The sequence below is a fragment of the Pseudoliparis swirei genome, chromosome 24, assembly GCF_029220125.1.
Source record: "Pseudoliparis swirei isolate HS2019 ecotype Mariana Trench chromosome 24, NWPU_hadal_v1, whole genome shotgun sequence".
Classification (NCBI taxonomy): domain Eukaryota; kingdom Metazoa; phylum Chordata; class Actinopteri; order Perciformes; family Liparidae; genus Pseudoliparis; species Pseudoliparis swirei.
In genome coordinates this window covers 3,742,161-3,761,439 of record NC_079411.1, presented here as the reverse complement: position 1 = coordinate 3,761,439, position 19,279 = coordinate 3,742,161, and the positions used below count along the sequence as shown (strand labels likewise).

General features: G+C 45.5%; 1 protein-coding gene across 2 annotated transcripts; it reads left to right on the top strand.

Moving 5' to 3' along the window:
• The first annotated feature begins 952 nt into the window (after nt 1–952).
• gna12a (guanine nucleotide binding protein (G protein) alpha 12a) lies at nt 953–19,064 on the top strand. 2 transcript variants are annotated; one of them, XM_056408362.1, is made up of 6 exons: nt 954–1,705; nt 9,238–9,456; nt 14,925–14,975; nt 15,063–15,263; nt 15,509–15,715; nt 16,711–19,064. In XM_056408362.1, exons 1-6 carry the CDS (start codon nt 1,385–1,387, stop codon nt 16,870–16,872), a joined length of 1,161 nt encoding a protein of 386 aa, XP_056264337.1. In that variant the 5' UTR covers nt 954–1,384; the 3' UTR covers nt 16,873–19,064. The 2 variants fall into 2 exon arrangements, with proteins under 2 accessions (XP_056264336.1, XP_056264337.1); XM_056408361.1 differs by having other exon boundaries at nt 953–1,705; nt 14,925–15,263.
• The last annotated feature ends 215 nt before the right edge of the window (nt 19,065–19,279 follow it).

Genomic DNA, 19,279 nt, shown 5'->3' with positions numbered 1-19,279 from the left:
ACTTCTCGCTCATTCAGTGCACCTGTTAGCCACACCCACCTCATCAGCTCATTCAGTGCACCTGTTAGCCACACCCACCTGTCAGCTCCATGCTCTCACCTGTCCACTCTGCCGCGTGCGTCTACAACAGTCATTGAGAGTTCCCAATATTTCTTTCTTGGAGGATGTTTTTAAAAAATAAAATAAAAATGTTGAGAACGTTGCTGATTATTTTGAGTAAAAAATATGTCTAATTATTGTGATATTAAGTGATTATATTTTGAGATATAAATCAAAATGGTAATACTGTTTCTTATTAGTTTGAGACTTAATTGAAATTCATAATTTGGACATTATAAGTAGTTATTGTGAGATACTAACTCCTTATTTTGAGTTTCTAAGCTATTATTGTTTGATACCAAGTCATTATTTTGAGATACCAAATCAAAATGTCATAATTTTGATATATTTAATTATTGTTATATACTAAGTAATTAATGTGAGGTATAAGTAAACATTTTGAGAGAGTTTGTCATGTTTTTGTGACCAAATCATTTGATAGTTTAAGTAATTGTTGGATTCCAAGTCATTATTTTTATATTTTAACTTTTTTAAGTCATTGTTTTAACATACCAAGTCATTATTTTTATATTCTCCCTGTAATTGTTTTGCGATACCAAGTCAATAAATTGAGATAAGTCAAAACACTTTTTCTCATTATTCTGAGTTTAAAGGTGATCATTCTCATATTCTGATAATATTGTTCTCCCTCACGGAGGCAGACGCGGACCTCCACAGCTCTGTGAGCCGCGGAGTGTCTCCCCCCCCCTCTCTCCCTCCCTCCCTCTCTCTCGTGCCCGCGGGCGTCCCCTGGCGGCGGTGCCCGGTAGCGCAGCGGCGCCCTCCTCCGGGCCGTCCCACCGCCGCCCGGAGCAGCTTCTCCCACTCCGCCCGCCCCAAGTTCACAAGCCGCTGGCAGTGAGCGTGGAGGCTGTGCCCGTGCGGACCTGATCAACTTCAATCGATACGTCTTCTTCTCTTTTTCTTCACGCCTGCACGTGGACTCAAACATCTTTAAATGTCTTGAACATTTACCGCCTTTGATTCTCTTCTCTGCGCAGAGAGTTTTTGTGTGCGTGTTGTTTTTGATGGCGCGGTCTAACCAAGATGGACACGAGCTGTCTGCTGGTTAGAGACTAGATAACGACTTCGCCCTTTTTTATTCTAAATGTAGAATTTAATTGTATTATCCGCTGCAGACTTTAACTTCATCAACCGGATGTAACCGCACCGGGTCATTTCCATCCCCGGAGGGTCAACATCCTATAATGAACATTTTCCCACGGAAGTTTGGGTGAATTTTATTTTTTCTTCTTTCTTTTTTTCCCACGCACGACGACTCGCCATGTCGCGAGTTGTCCGCACCCTGAGCCGCTGCCTGCTGCCGTCCGAGGCCAGCCGGGACCCGGGCGGCAGCAAGGAGGGCAGCCGCCGGGAGAGGGACGCGGCGCAGGAGCGCGAGGCGCGGCGCAGGAGCCGCGAGATCGACGCGATGCTCGCCCGCGAGAGGAGATCCGTGCGCCGCCTGGTGAAGATCCTCCTGCTCGGGGCCGGAGAGAGCGGAAAGTCCACATTCCTCAAGCAGATGCGCATCATTAACGGGCAGGAGTTCGGTAAAAAAGCCCTTCTGGACTTCCGGGACACTATCTATGAGAATATCCTGAAGGTAAGGAGGAGGCCGGGAAAAGTTTTACCAGCAGTCCAAAGTTTAACCACCAGGTTGATGAACTCCTGCTTTTGTCTTTTGGTTTTTCTTCTTTTAAATCTTTTGGTTTTTGGATTTTGCAAATATTTTATACAGGAATTGAGACTTTTCACTTTTTAAATTGGTATTTTATTCTCTTGGATGTGAAAAAACAGTAAAAAAGAAGTTAATTTAAACTTAAGGATGTGTGAGAAACTCACAGTAGACACATGCGTCGATTTTAATTGATTAATTTCTTGTTTAAGTAATTTTCTTCCGGGAAATATTGCAAACAACTCATAGTCTCATCCTCTCAAATAGAGATTTTGTCTTTTTGTTTATTTTCCTCTTTTAAATCTTTTAGTTTTCTAATATTTTATACAGGAATTGAGAAGACTTTTTTCACTTTTTAATTGATATTTTATACTCTTGGATGTGAAAAAACAAGTTAAGTTAAACTCAAGGATGTGTGAGAAACTTACAGTAGGCACACGTGTTGATTTTAATTGATTTATTTCTTGTTTACGTCATTTCCTTCAAGGAAAAATTGCAAACAAATCATAGTTTCATCCTCTCAAATGGAGATTTGATGCGTTTATTTCGTCTTTTTAATGGGGAAACGCAGCATATTTGAGTTTTGGCCTCAAGCGGATGTCAACTGGGACATTTTAAAGACCAAACAATTGGTTAATCAAGGAAAATAATCCCCAATCAGTTGTGTGGAAATATTTCTTATCATACGCAGCCCTCATATTGACATATTGACCCCGCAGTTGAAGCTCACACACACACACACACACACACACACACACACACACACACACACACACACACTCAGTGGAACACGGAGAGAGGGTTTGTTGACATGGTGCATATTTCTCTCCTGAAGTGCTGTCCCTTTGTTTGCTGTCATGGCTGAAGCTCCTTCACCAGCTAACAATACCAGACTATTCCTGAGGGATGAGCACATCCGCCCCCAAGTGCCACACGGCCCAGACGGGGATGATAAGAGCCCAGGCAGCACACACACACACACACACACAATGCCCCCCCCTGAATACCAGCATACAGCGGCGGCGCTGTCTCGGCCCACGCCATCAACAGGACCTCCCCCCCCCCACACACACACACACATACATGCATTTCACCACCACTTAAGCTCCTGAAAACACACACAATGCCCGATGTGTAGTTGCAAAAGAATTTCACAAAATCACATGTTTCTAAATTTATGTTTTGGACAATGATGGTTAAACAATGAATTCAACAAGAAAGGGTTAAAAGTAACGGTTGTTTACCTTAAAGAATGATCTCTACTCATTTCCCTACAAATCATATCCATCATTTTAGTGTATAAAATGTCCAAAGGGACGCATCTAATTACTTGTTTTGTCCAAAACCCCAAAAGTATTCCCTTGACTTTACAATAAAACAGGGAGAGGAAAAGCAGGAAACTACGATCAGATGATTTTAATCCATCTTCTTGACTGTGTGATATTTTATTCGGACCACAAAATATCTAAAAATAGAAATCACAATTCCCTTAGAGACGGCGAAGAAGTACTTCAGTTACCATTTTTTAATAAACGCTGAAAGCATCTGAGGAGTGTGTTTTCTGAACCGTAGCGTCAGGATCAGCCTCACCAGGTGTAGAGACCCCCCCCCCCCCCCCATGGGAACCTCATGGTAAAGAAAGAGATCCGAGGAGCGGGAAGTTAAGGAGGGATGAAGATGATGGAGAACTCAAGGGTGTGTTGCGCAATCAGGCTTAAAACGGTAAACATCCCAGAGGTGGAGTTCATGTTTACTCCTTCTTAATCTCAGGAACTACACCTCCGATAATAAAGAGACTAATCTCCGCTCCGGTCAAAGTGGATTCGGTTATTTCTCACGAATTAAAGAGAAGCTAATAAAAAAAAAAACTGCTGGTCCGAATGTGACTCCAACATAAAGTGTAGGTTAGCTGAACAACCTTATTATAGCCGAGGACAGAACGTAAACAACAACAACAACAAGGATAAAGAGTTGTTAGTTTTCACCCCCGTCGTGGACCGAGCACACGTCTTTGAGCTTATCTCCACTTCTCTGATGGCCGTTGTGTGTGTGTGTGTGTGGGGGGGGGTCATCAAACACTAATCAATCAAGGGAGATTACCCCAGATATTAGTTAATGTTTAACAAGTGGGGGGGCAGAGAGGGGGGCATCACCACCTGTGAGGCGAGTGATGTTATCAGAGCCACGTTCCAGGCCTTGCACAAGCCTCAGTCAGATAACGGATCAATATATACAGGACTGTCTCAGAAAATTAGAATATTGTGATAAAGTTCTTTATTTTCTGTAATGCAATTAAAAATTCTGGATTCATTACAAATCAACTGAAATATTGCAAGCCTTTTATTCTTTATATTGCTGATTATGGTTTACAAAAGAAAACTCTAAAATCCTATCTCATAAAATTTGAATATTTCCTCAGACCAAGTAAAAAGATTTATAACAGCAAAACAAAATCAAACATTTGAAAATGTGTTTCCAGGTGTTTGAGTTAATTAGACGACTCAAGTGATTTGTTTAATACCCTACTAGTATACTTTTTCATGATATTCTAATATTTAGAGATAGGATATTTGAGTTTTCTTGCTAAGCCATAATCAGCAATATATATTTCAGTTGATTTCTAATGAATCCAGAATGCATTTACAGAAAATAAAGAACTTTATCACAATATTCTAATTTTCTGAGACAGTCCTGTATATATATATATATAAATAAATAAAACGTATTTAAGTAAACCGCCCCTCTGCCCCGAGGCGTTTCGAGGTGGTCAGCTGTGGTTCGTGACGGTTGTTCAGGGGTCACCGAGTGATGGATTCAGGTCATATTCCTTTGAGGAGGGATAGCGTGAGTTGTGTAATTGTGTTATTGATAATAAAGAAAAGGCAACAGCTGACGACCTGTCATCCCACAGGTTTGAAACCAAAAGTAAATAGTTCTGTTATTCCATGGAAAAGATAAAGATAAGACTTATTGTAAGTCGCTTTGGATAAAAGCGTCTGCTAAATGACATGTAATGTAATGGAATGTAATAAGTCATATTTATATTTATTTCCTCCTAATTGTTGTTTTTTTACCAATAATGACAATAACAAAATATCAGGACGACATTTTTTTTAATTATTTGTAACGATTTTTTCTGACTTTTGTGGCTGTTTGACGACGTGTGAGCGTCTCTACTTTGTGATCGTGATAATCATTTTAAATAAAGTTCTGTGGGTTTGAACACAGTTCGTGCCGATCGAGTTGAACGGATTGAAGAGGTCACTGAGTCACTGGTGATTGTTTGTGACTGGGGGAGGGGGGGGGGGGGCTGGTTATCTGCCTCTCGCTGTGTTTTGACAGTTTCTGGCGTCTACCGAGGAGGAGCGGGAATTGGATTGTGGGAAGGGCGGGCGGGGGGGAGAAAACAGCTGACAGGGCGGCGGACATCCCGAAAGCAGGAAGGGAGCCACTTTGTAATAACACAATAGTGATAAATGAAACAGGGCTTTTTTTTTCTTCTTCTTCATTTTCCTTCAGTTCCAGCTGCCTCCGTGGGCGACTGCTAATAATACCGCTGACCACGTCACCGCTGTGAGGACCCGGGTCAGACGTGTTCTCATGTTTTTCTGTAAGCCGATGACGCTCACCGAGAGCTCGTCATTCTCGGTTTATAGACGACTTTTCACGACCGTTTGGCTCTGATATTAAAACCTTTATAAATACTTTTGATGTGAAACACTTTGCGGTTGCGCAACACGTCGTACAAACCGCTTCTTTTCTCGCACGCGCTGTTTTTTTACACGGCGTGTCCTCAGAAGGCCCCGAACGCCTCGGAGAACAAAACAAATGTGGCGTTCGTCTCGAGTCTTTACGAGCTCGTAGAGTCATCGCCCAGTCCTCCTCGAGGAACACGGATGAAGTGCGATTGCCACACGTAAAGTACGATTGCGGTGAACTGTACTGTAAAATTGGATGATAATAATCCACCGGGCTAAAGGTGGAGGCATCTACGTCTGTAAAGAGAAATAATAGCAGGCCTTAACAGGAAGGGTTGCCATTCACCAGTTCTCGATCTTTAATAAATACGAATTAAAGACGACAAAACGATAAAATCTATCTAAATGTGAAATATGTGTCGCGTTCGTGATCCTGTGACAGTCGGAGACGATGCTGAGCGTCGACTGGCGTCTGTTTTTAAAGGAAATGAAGTTGTTTGACTCCGGGGGGGGGGGGGGGGGGGGGGCAAGAAGCTCAACCCTCCTGTCAACATCACGCAAGAATGCAAAAGGTCGAGTCCGCTGACGGAGAACCAGAAGAACCAAGAGGACTAAAAGAAAACATGTGAAGTCCCTGGAGGCGAAGTATCCCGTTATCTTTTGAGCCTGGACAGACCCGACGGGGCCTGTACCCGTCACATCGCCCAGCTGACGTGGAACTGTATCTGAAACGACTTTTTAAAAAGCTGATCTGGCAACCGCATGTTGAGGAGTTCAAGTGACGCGTTTACGAAGGACCGGTGACGACCGGAGAGCAGAGATCCACTCCGGGGGCGTCGGGTGCGTCTCCTCAGAAGGTCACTCGCCGTTTTAGAGGGGTCCTCGAAGTGGGACGGACCGGGGGGAGGGAGGGAGGGAGAGAGGGAGGGAGAGAGAGGGGGAGGGAGAGACACCCACTGGTACTGAGACAACTTTTGTTGGGATGTGCTTTCTTGTTTGGATTGAAATTGTTTAACGTTTTATTTACATTTTTGTAGAACTTTTTTGTGTTTTGAAGAGAGAAAGTAGTGATTTTAGTTTTTTGAAAGAGAAGGGCGACAGACGAGGCGATGGAGGGAACGAAAGACGAGGCGATGGAGGATGAAAGAGGAGGCGATGGAGGGAACGAAAGAGGAGAGGATGGAGGGAACGAAAGAGGAGAGGATGGAGGGAACGAAAGAGGAGAGGATGGAGGGAACGAAAGACGAGGCGATGGAGGATGAAAGAGGAGGCGATGGAGGACGAAAGAGGAGAGGATGGAGGGAACGAAAGAGGAGGCGATGGAGGGAACAAATTGACGAGGCGATGGAGGATGAAAGAGGAGGCGATGGAGGACGAAAGACGAGAGGATGGAGGATGAAAGAGGAGAGGATGGAGGGAACGAAAGAGGAGGCGATGGAGGGAACGAAAGAGGAGGCGATGGAGGGAACGAAAGACGAGGCGATGGAGGATGAAAGAGGAGAGGATGGAGGGAACGAAAGAGGAGGTGATGGAGGACGAAAGAGGAGAGGATGGAGGGAACGAAAGAGGAGGCGATGGAGGGAACGAAAGAGGAGGCGATGGAGGGAACGAAAGACGAGGCGATGGAGGGAACGAAAGACGAGGCGATGGAGGATGAAAGAGGAGAGGATGGAGGGAACGAAAGACAAGGCGATGGAGGATGAAAGAGGAGGCGATGGAGGATGAAAGAGGAGGCGATGGAGGGAACGAAAGAGGAGGCGATGGAGGACGAAAGACGAGGCGATGGAGGGAACGAAAGAGGAGAGGATGGAGGGAACGCTGCAAACAAAGAGACGTGGAGACGCTTCAGCTCGGTGGACGTGACTCAAAGCTCACACACTCTGCGTCTGTGTTTTCACTGCCGACGTTTGATCTGCATGTGTGTCAGATTACGGTTGTCTGTGTGTCTGTGTGTGTGTGAACACCAGTTATGTATTACTCATACTGTAAAAACAAAAAACATCAATTCTGAAAAGAAAAGTTAAAAAAACACAACGGCTCGTCACAAAGTAGAATACCTGTCAGATTACACACACAGACTCACACACACAGACACAGAGACTCACACACAGACTCAGACACAGACTCACACACAGACACACACACATACTTACACAGACTCACACTCACAGACTCACACACACACACACACACAGACTCACACACAGACTCACACACAGACTCACACACAGACACAGACTCACACACACAGACTCACACACAGACACACACACACAGACTCACACACAGACACAGACTCACACACTCAGACTCACACACAGACACACACACAGACTACACACAGACTTACACAGACTCACACACAGACACTCACACACAGACTCACACACAGACTCACACACACAGACTCACACACAGACACAGACTCACACACTCAGACTCACACACAGACACACACACACAGACTACACACAGACTTACACAGACTCACACACAGACACTCACACACAGACTCACACACAGACTCACACACACAGACTCACACACAGACACAGACTCACACACAGACACACACACACAGACTACACACAGACTTACACAGACTCACACACAGACACACACACACAGACTCACACACAGACACAGACTCACACACACAGACTCACACACAGACACAGACTACACACAGACACAGAGACTCACACTCACACACAGACTCACAAGCACACACGCACACAAACGGTCTCGTCTTCGTTTTATTTTACTGCACAGCGATCTATCTGAAGAAGAGAGGGGGGGGGGGGGTCTCACTTTGAGTCCTCGTCTAAGATTTCTTCCAGAACGTTCTGGAGGATGTTCCCGGTCTCCGTAGAAACGAGGTTGGGTTGGCAGCTGTCGGCGTGGCGGCCTGTGAAGCCTCACTGAACGCGAGATTAAGCTGTGCAAATAAACTTGACCAAACTGTTGCACAAGGGGAAGGTGGTCATGACTCACTGACGCACACACACACACACACACACACACACACAGACATCCCTCAGCCTACTGTGACCTTTGAAACACTTTGTGGTTCAATAACACTGTTTCCATGTCTGTCCTTTGATGATTTCATCAATAAATTGAGCAAACGGGCTCAATAATACAGCAGACTGTGAACTTTACGACGCGGCGGGATATGCTTTACACGGGAGACAATTATCACACCACAATGTAAGCAAAGCGACAGACAAGCAAGCAGCGAAATTAACCTAATAAATGACATTGAAAAAAAAAAAAAGCTCAATCAAAAACGGTCACACAAAAAAAACCACATTTTCCACCAGAACAGACGCTGAATATGAAGCATCAAAAGGAGGCAAGGAGACAGAGACAAGGAGACGCAGATATAAAACACTGACTGTCTGTGTGTGTGTGTGTGTGTGTGTGTGTTGAAGACCTCCCACACAGAACAGAACGCCACCAGCAGCCACACGTCTGAGCATCCGTGCGCACGGTTAAAGTCGCTCCGTGTTTACCAGTAACTCGAGACTGTTGACGCTGCTTTCCCCCCAGGAAGCAGCACATGAGCAGTATGAGGTTTCTGTGTGTGTGTGTGTGTGTGTGTGTGTTTTCTTTATTCTTCTTTCCTTCCGCGCAGTCAGGAAATATTTGTACAATATCGCTGACGTGACAGAAAAGAAAGCAGAAGCCGTTGCACCACCTCACCACGTTTTGGGCTCACGCGTTCGTGTGTGTGTGTGTGTGTGTGTGTGTTTCCTGCAGGGCGTGCGTGTGCTGGTGGACGCCCGGGACAAGCTGGGCATCAGCTGGCAGAGCTGCGAGAACGAGAAGCAGGGCATGCTGATGATGTCGTGGGAGGGGCGCGCCGGCGTCTCGGGGGTGGAGCCGGGCGACTTCCAGCTGTACGTGACGGCGCTCGGCGCGCTGTGGGCGGACGCCGGCATCCAGGAGGCCTACACGCGGCGCTCCGAGTTCCAGCTGGTGAGTACGCTCGAGGAGCCCCGTCGACGTAGCGCTCCGTCCCGTGGGATCAATCATCCAGTCTTTATTCTTCAAAGAAAAGCACTGTTTTTTCAATAAAGATAACGTTAATCAAAAATACACTCTATACATTGTTAATGTGGTAAATGACTATTCTAGGTGGAAACGTCTGGTTTCTAATGTATAGAGGCTCATTTCCATCAACGATCACTCCAGTGTTCTAATGGTACATTGTGTTTGCTAATCGCCTTAGAAGACTAATGTCTGATTAGAAAACCCGTGCAATTATGTTAGCACAGCTGAAAACAGTTATGCTGGTGATATAAGATACACAACTGGCCTTCCTTTGAGCTTGAAGTTTGAAGAACAAAATTAATACTTCAAATATGAATCATTATTTCTAACCTTGTCAATGTCTTGACTATATTTTCTATTCAATTTTCAATTCATTTGATAAATAAAAGTGAGTTTTCATGGAAGACACAAAATTGTCTGGATGACCCCAAACTTTTGAACGGTAGTGTATATATTTTTTTATAATTCAGTTTCATATCCAGGAAACTTTGAAACCTTGATACCAGGAGGCTGTCGATCAAATACTTTTTAGGGGGCAATTTTTTCCCCCGCCGACTGAAATCCAGGGGCATTTAAAAATAAATTGGGGGCACTTTTTTTTAAACTTGTGAAATAACATTTAACCGTGATAAATGATAAATATACTTATTTCGGCTTACAGTATATGAGCAATTGTCCTAACAATGGCAATAATAAGACGTAGGCAATAGTCTATAGATTCAAAGTGTTTTCTTAGATTTTTTAAACAAACATAAAACATAAATCAGACAATCACATTACATTTTATTTTTATTTGTTTGTGGATATTTTGTATTACATTTTTTTAAACAACTATTAATAATAATTTTTAAAATTCCAAATTATATATATACATATATATAAAATATTTAAAAATATATATATATATCCACACTGTATATATATATATATATTTATTTTTTTCCCTACCTGGTACAGGCAATAGAGCTGGGACAGACACAATAAAGAACAAACACTAAATGCTAGTGGATTATCGACATTATGGGGGCATGTGTTGCCTCTCCTGGTGATATCAGGGACAACATTATATTTCTTGGGGCAGTTTTTTTTGTATTTCTGACGCTGCTTCAGACAGAACGTTAACGACACGTCACATTTCAACAGCTTGTCGCCGGCTGGTCTCGTGGTCGGCGCGGTGCGTGTGCGTCGGCCGTTGCACGTCGGTTTATTTTGTGCGTCGCTGGAGGCGACCGCTCGACTTCCTGTCCAGAGCCGCCGCGCATGTGACCTTTTTAACCTGTTGCACCTTTTATCTGTGGCAACAACCATCTGGAGTCCGACAGAAGCCACTTCCGTCTCACTTAACATACTGTAAGCGTGTGTGTGTGTGTGTGTGTGTGTGTGTGTGTGAGATGTCAGTGCACAGCTTTGGGTCAGACTTTGTCTAATCAGGAGTCGCCGTGTGATAAAGCCGCTGTCCCGTCGTCCTGGCTGAACGGATAAGGCTGGGAGGGGGGTGGTCTTTATTTTTCTTTCTTGTTTCCATGGAAACACTAAAAACCAACAAGAAGCTGATCGAGTGTCGTCTCGTGAATGAAAGCCACCGGGTCATTCACGAGATCCATCGAGGTTCATGAAAATCAAGCCAGAAGTTTAACCGTAATTCCTTCTCACGGACAAATAAACCGAATTATAACTTATTTTATAATTTATTTATTTCCTGGCTAGCTAGTTGTGCTCATCCTGCTCCTCGCCAAAATCAGTGAAGACGCACACGCCAGTGTGCTTTGGCGAAGGCGTCGTTGGTTTTGGGGTCTTTTTGGTCTTTTCATGGGATTTGTTGACAATAAAGAGAAATGTAGAAAACACACCAGCCGGTTTCTCTTTGCTAAAGAAAAGAAAAGATCAAAATGTCTACCGTGGAAGAGAGAGAGAGAGAGAGAGAGAGAGAGAGAGAGAGCAAACCGAAAGCAGTGATTGTTGTTCTCTCGCTCCGTGTCCCCACTGCACCCAGATAACGCTCGTCTGATATGACACGAACACCAAAACCTTCATCCTGACGAAGACGAGGCCGCCGTCACGCTGCGGCAGTAAACTGTTGTTGTTGTTGTTGTTGAAGGAGTACGAGGCTGTGTACTGTGCAGAGGAGACTTTGAGGCCCCATAAAGATGAAAAGAGGCTATAAACACACACACACACACACCATATGGTGGTGGTATATGAGGTTTCAACCTAAAGAGTCTCTGATGCTGCACTTCACCAGTTAAAGTGAACTTTATCTCCAGGAGTTCACAGAGTGGGGGAAGTGCGTCTCTGCGTTTCCCTTCTTTGGTTCTTCTTTCCACCGAATATGAAATATCAAATGCATTGTCAGGATGCATTTAGATTTATGACAATGTGGGTCTCAAAGTGCATCTGGAGTCATCCCATTAAATTATGAATCGGACATCAACCGATCCATCAGGAGGAGGCGGGGAGTGACAGAGACGTTGACTTTCTGCATTCAGTGAGTTATAAACTACGTTTGAAGTGAAGCGGCTGCAGCAGTCAGACATTTGTGGCACACCCAGTCACACACACACACACACACACACACACACACACAAGTGGCACACATATACCTGTGGCCACACACACACACTCACAATGTGAGCTTATTCAGGTTTTTGCTGTACTAAAGCTCCTAATCTGCCCATACACACCATGAATGGAGGGAGACATTCCTCCAGCCTTACTCAGTCACACACACACAAACCCAGACACACACACACACACACACACTTATATATCTGCATTACAAGGGACTAAAACTCACCCCTGGCCTCATAAAATTAATTAGTTTTGATGTTCAGTTTGATGCCTCCACTTCAAGGTGCTGGTCGTTTAATTTTGGCTGATGGCAGTTAAAGCATCTGTGGAAATGATTCTGTGTGTGTGTGTGTGTGTGTGTGTGTGTCTCGTCTGTGTTTGCATATCCCTTCATCTCTGGGAATTCCCCTCGCTCTGCTTTCCCCTCCATCCAGCTGAACCAATCAGAGTCCCTCGGCTTTGTGTTTCCTCTCGCGGTGACACTAGGTCAGCGGCGAGGGGTCGCGGGGTCACGGGGTCGCGGCTCGCCCGCACCGGGTCGTGTTTCCTGGCTGTTGCGCGGCCATGACCGACAGAGAGACGGGTTTCCACGGATTCTGTTCTATCAGCGGGACAGAAACCCCAAAACATCTGTAACGTTTTAGGTTGAAGGAATACTGATACACTGTAGTGCCTGTGTGTATGTGTGTGTGTAGTTGTGGTTGTGTGTGTGTGTGTTTGATGCTAAAGAGACTTTGTAACTGGGTTCTGTCTGACTTGCTAATCCCTCCCTCCCCCATGTCTCTCCCCACTGTTTTCACACACACAGCTGTTTCCTGTTTAGTGTGTGTGTGTGTGTGTGTTTTAACTCTTGTCAGAAATCAGTGTGAAGAAGAATTCAAAACGTTGTGACCGATGTTAGACCAGACCGATGTTAGACGAGACCGATGTTAGACCAGACCGATGTTAGACCAGACCGATGTTAGACCAGACCGATGTTAGACCAGACCGATGTTAGACCAGACCGATGTTAGACCAGACCGATGTTCGACCCGTCCCGTCGTGGAAGTAAAGTCAAATGGCATTGGGGAATATGGACCCACAGTATTACGATTATAAAAGCGGCACAATAATTATCGTCTGTTTTTAAGATCACGAGAACAAATTAAAGAAGAACATTCAGAACTTTTAATGATTTGAACTTCTGGGTTGTTGAAATTATCTGCGACTTAAAACCTAGAAAAGATTAACATGTTCTTTGTCTTGATGTCGAGTCATTCTCTGTTTTTTTTCGGATTAATCCTAAAGCTGCATTCGTTGTTTGTTGGGATATTAATATTGCCTCGTTTTAATTGTTATCGCATGAGTTGGCAAACAGTTATTTATTTACAGAATATGCTGAGTCATGTGTCTGAGTCATACGACGCTATTTAATACCGGACACACAACAGGGTACAACGTACAACAGGCTCATGGGAGCTTTTAAATAAATAATAATAATAAACTAGTGCTGCTGGCGTGGTTGTTTTGATTTTTTTTTTGCTTCCTTATTAATGATTATTTTCCTGCTTTTAACAACTTTATTTTTGCGTTTCCTTATGGCCCTTCTTGGCCAGACGCACGGTTAATTTTTACTTTATTTTTATGTTTTATTATTTATGCATTCTTACTTTTGAAGTTTGCATTTCTGTAAAAATACCTAAATAAAATATCAAGTATTAAAAGGAAAAAAAAACAAGAACGAAAAGCTACAAGAGGTCGGAGTCAGTGGGCTATAAATAATAATCTCAGTAACAGTAATCTGTTTAGATCTGAACAGTCGGTGGCAGGTTGTAACTCCAAGAAAATCATTTGATCCATAAATGACGTGGAAATATTGTCCGATTACAGGATTCAGACGTAGAATCCCGTCAGTTTCTGTGAGAGTGCTAACAAGGTCACTTTATTTGAGGATTATAAAACATGAATTTAATATTCTTCAGATTTTCTTTTTCTTTTTAGGGAACTTTCTTTCCGAGTATGACCTGATTAAAACTTCTAGGTCAACGGTCAAGCTCCCTGTGACCTCACGTCCCCCTTCTTATGAACATTTTGCCAAAAGGTCACGTCATTTAATCCCTTCCATTCGGCAACCCTGATCTACGAGTCGACGGCGCTCCTGAACGCAGCTTCACGAGCCGCCGATTTAAATCATCAGGAGTTGATGTGATGACGCCCGCTGACGTTGGGCACATGCGCTCCGTCCTCTGGAGCCGGTCGGGGCCGAGCCGATCGATTGATGTCTTATTAAATCAATAACCGCCGCGGTGCGACTCGCTTCCACGGAAATGTGAATCGAATAAAGAAGAAATGGAATAAATCAAATGTTTTAATATTCGGTTGAAGGACTTTAATTTGCGCTTGATGACGAGGGTCCCGTTCGCTGTTTAACTCGCACTAAGTATCTCGACGACATGACTCCCTGTCTCCCTTTACTCGACGCCGATTGGTTGAGAAGCCTGACGAGTCGGACCCGTCCACTGTTACTGAGAAGAAGAAAAAATGTTGTAGCCCACTGACTCCGCCCTCTTGGAGCTTTTCATTCTTGTTTTTTTTATTTTTTATATATATATATTTGATATTTTATTTCAAAAGTAAGAATAATAATTTAAAAAATAATAATAATAATAATAAATAATAATAATAAAACAAATAAAGTAAAAATTAACAGTGCGTCTGGTCAAGAAGGGCCATAAGGAAATACACAAATAAAAATGTTAAAGCAAAAAAAAAGGCTTCAGACTCATTTTGGAATCTGGGACTCGCGTATCATTCTGTAACGGATGTTCTCTTCTTCCCGTCTGCAGAGCGAGTCGGTGAAATACTTCCTGGATAACTTGGATCGCATCGGCCAACCGGTGAGTCGGATCTCCGAGCGCACTCTGAATCCCCCCCCCCCGTCTTCTAACGTCCGACCCAAACATCCTCCTCCTCCTCTCCTCCAGAACTTCATCCCGAGCAAGCAGGACATCCTCTTCGCCAGGAAGGCGACGAAGGGCATCGTGGAGCACGACTTTGTCATCAAGAAGATCCCGTTCAAGATGGTGGACGTGGGGGGCCAGCGGTCCCAGAGGCAGAAGTGGTTCCAGTGCTTCGACGGCATCACGTCCATCCTCTTCATGGTGTCGTCGTCGGAGTACGACCAGGTAACCGCCGACGGAAGTGAGCCGGCGGGAAGTGGACTCTCGGGAGTTACGAGTCGGATAGGAAGTGGGAGGCGGCGTGCGCACAAAGCCTTCTTTGTGGTTGGCTGAGGGCCCCGGTTGTTCCCTCGAGGCTCCGGCTCACAGCAACAGTCATACGACGACGGATGAATCCTGATTGATGCTCAGATTAAAAACCTGGAAAGAAAACAAAGGATAATAGTGTGTGTGTGTGTGTGTGTGTCCAGGTCCTGATGGAGGACCGGAGGACCAACCGCCTGGTGGAGAGCATGAACATCTTCGAGACGATCGTCAACAACAAGCTCTTCCTCAACGTGTCCATCATCCTCTTCCTCAACAAGACGGACCTGCTGGTGGAGAAGATCCGCACGGTGGACATCCGCAAGCACTTCCCCGAAGTGAGGGGCGACCCGCGGAGGCTGGAGGACGTGCAGGTGAACACACACACACACACACGCACACACACACACACACGCACACACACACGCGCACGCACGCACACACACACACGCACTGCCGTAAGTTATGCCGCCGCTTCTTCTTCTTATTATTATTTTTCTTCTTCTTCTCCTCCTTTTTCTTCATCTTCTCCTCCTCCTTCTTTTTCTTCTTCTTCTTCTTCTTCTTCTTCTTCTCCTCCTCCTCCTCCTTCTTCTTCTTCTCCTCCTTCTTCTTCTTCTTCTTCTTTTTCTTCTTCATCTTCTTCTCCTCCTTATTTGTCTTCATCTTCTTCTTCTCCTTCTACTTCTTCTCCTCCTTCTTCTTCTCCTCCTCCTCCTTCTTCTTCTTCTCCTCCTCCTCCTTCTTCTTCTCCTCCTCCTCCTTCTTCTTCATCTTCTTCTCCTCCTTATTTGTCTTCTTCTCCTCCTTCTTTTTCTTCTCCTCCTCCTCCTTCTTCTTCTCCTTCTCCTCCTCCTCCCACGGTCTATGATCCTCCGGCTGCGCTTCCACACACTTGCGTTGCGGAAATGAGCGTGCACACACTTTACACACGCTACACACGCTACACACTCTACACAGCCTCTCATTGATCGGTGTGTGTGTGTGTGTGTGTGTGTTGATCCCACCGGTCCAAACAAAGGCAGCGAGTGTGTCGCTCAACCGCGGGAAGAAATAATAAAACACAAATCGGCTCAACGGGTCCCACGCCGCCGAGTTAATCGATATATTTTGGAATATCGGCTCCTCCAATGAGACGAAGGGAAGGGGGCGGGAACCCGTTGACACACGCCGGCGACCTGTCGATGCGGATCAATGAGTTCCGTTGTTCGGGATTCACCTGTTATTGATCTTAAATGCAGTCGTGACTCCTGCACTCGGATGAAAATAGAGTGTGGATGTTCCTCCTCCTCCTCCTCCTCCTCCCATGTCTGAAGCCGTTTACATGCACACGCGTGACGTGTCTCCCCCCCCCCCCCCCCCCCCGCAGGCCTTCCTGGTGCAGTCGTTCAGCCGCAAGAGGAGGAACCGGGGGAAGCCGCTCTTCCACCACTTCACCACAGCGGTGGACACGGAAAACATCCGCTTCGTCTTCCACGCCGTCAAGGACACCATCCTGCAGGAGAACCTCAAGGACATCATGCTGCAGTGACCCTCGGGGGGGGGGGGGGGGGGGGGGGCGCATATGAACGCTGACCTGTGGAGGAGGAGGCGGGATCTAACTGAACTCTGAGCCCCCCGTGTGGAGCCCCCGAAGGGACTCTGGGACCGTTGGCCCCTCCCCCGCGGAAACTGTGAGGGTCGTAGAGGACGAGAATATGACCTGTGTGTGTGTGTGTGTCTGTGTGTGTGTGTGTGTGTGTGTGTGTGCGCTGGAAAAACAGTCCGAGGGGTTCTCGCCTTCATCTACAGGTTTCAACAACAAAAATCGGATTAAAAAAAAAAAAAAAGAGAGAAAAGCACCAACGACATGACGTGAGCACTGAAAGTGTTTTTTTTTTCTCCCTTCTCTTTTCTAAGATGTATATATGTATGTGTATATATATATATAAATAGATATGATTATTGACGACCGTCACTAAACAAACAAGTCCGACCGGCTGCCGGGGGAGATGAGAGAAGCTGGTGTGAGGCAGGAAGGATGGAGGAAGGGTATAGGAGCTAGGCCTAGTGTGCATGGGGGGGGGGGAGGTCCTACGCTGCGTTACGTGACACGGTAACGACACGGTAATGACACGTCGTGAACTTTAAAGAGGGAAACAAGTGGGAGTCTCTCCCGTTGGCCTCTCCTCACAACAGACGGTCGTCTCAAATTAAGAGAAGAAGCTCAGAAGCACTCGGCGCCGTGAAGCCCGACGTCCCGAACCACAGGAGCCTCGACCGGACTTTTTTGTGTGTGTTTTTTTGTTCTCCAAACGCGAAGGGAAGAGAGTGACGGGGGTTGACCTGTACGTGACCCCGCCGCCACGCTGCCGGCGGCCATTTTCTGTGGCCTTTCCGTCGCGGTGGGAAGATGAGCCCGAAGCGAGCCGACCGCAGCAGAGGGAACAAGAAGGCGAGGAGAGGACACACAATCGGTTTATGGGGTTTTCTTTACGCCTTCGACTTATAAAAGACTTGTTTTTTTGCATCGTCTGTTGATGTCTGCTGCAACAGCTACGCGATTAATCAATTAGTCAGCGGGCAGCTTTTTTTAATAATCAATCGATTGTCATTTACCAAGCAGACGTGCTGGTTCCTGGTGAGGCCAACACGTCGTTTAAAAACGTTGGCTGTCGGAAATGTCTCTATTTTTTGATGTTTTGAATATTTTCATATTAACGACGGAAAAAAAATGTGAAAGGGGTCAAAGCCACAGGGAATAATCGCTCGACTCTTGAAAGGACGGTTTAGCGTCTTTCAGGCTTTGTTCTGGTTTTTACTCAAACCCAACAGGACACCTTCCAGCGAGCAGCGAGAGAGACAGATGTGTCCAAACCGGAGTAAATATAGCTCATAATTCACCAGGGGACCAGAAACACGGCGATAACCGTCCTCTAAAACACTCTTCATGTCACCTTTTGAATTCACGGGGCCACGTCCTCGGCTCCGGCGCGTCTCCGGCGGCTCGTTGAACGCACGCCGAAGTATTTAGAGAGGCGTACCTGATAAAGCGGCCCCGGAGAGAGCGTGACCGTGAGGCCATGTTTATATTTCACCTGCCGACAGTCGGCTCGTAACGCGACGTGAAGGAATTTACCTGCCGGTCTCCGAGGCCCCGCTATGTGATTCTGATGGATTCCTGCCAGCCAATCAGAAACATCCATCTTCAAAAATCCTTTTCAAGCCACATCCTTCCAATCGGTGTACAGGATTCACACCTGCGTGGTTTGGTACGCAGCAGCAGGTCACACTTCCACCTTCTGATTATAATCCTGTATTATAGACTCGTGTGTGTGTGTGTGTGTGTGTGAGGCCCTTTGTGTGTGTGTTTGTGTTGTATATAGAATACTGTAAGTATCTGACTGTGTAACGCCACTCTGTCTAACAGTCTCACTGTCACTGTAACGTTGCTGTAACATGTCGTTGACTAACCTACCTTTACCACTCACGCAAGTTGTTGTTGTTGTTTTGTAAGCGTCGTCATTGCACTGGATGCGAGAGAAACAACCAGAAAGGAGAAGAAGAACGTCTGGGGAGGAACAAACAAAATGAACGTCGAGACTTTTTTTTTTTAAAGCGAGCATAAAGAAGAAGAAGAAGAGGAGGAGGAGGAGGGAGGTCTTCTGTTGTTATTTTTGTTGTTTAGTTTCCCAGTGCCTTGGCTTTTTGCTCTGTGGGGAAATACACTGCCGTTTGCCGACATGCCGTTTCTTTATTTTCTATGTGTGTCTGTGTGTGTGTGTGTGTGGGTCAGGAAAGTGGGAGAAGGTGGAGGATAGTTGAGTAGTAGATAGTGGAGGTTGAGTTTACGAAGGAGAGGAAAATATTTATTTTTTTATAATTTCCTGGGGCAGTTTTATGACCATGAGAAGCCCGTTTTGCAACGCCAGAAAGCGGAGAGATGATGGTACTGATAG

Bases quoted from the DNA above. Each gene is read 5' to 3' on its own strand.
- gna12a (XM_056408361.1), top strand. From the start codon at position 1,385: ATGTCGCGAGTTGTCCGCACCCTGAGCCGCTGCCTGCTGCCGTCCGAG. The intron at 15,264-15,508 runs GTAACCGCCGAC...GTGTGTGTCCAG, and splicing joins CGTCGTCGGAGTACGACCAG to GTCCTGATGGAGGACCGGAG. The intron at 15,716-16,710 runs GTGAACACACAC...CCCCCCCCGCAG, and splicing joins GGAGGCTGGAGGACGTGCAG to GCCTTCCTGGTGCAGTCGTT.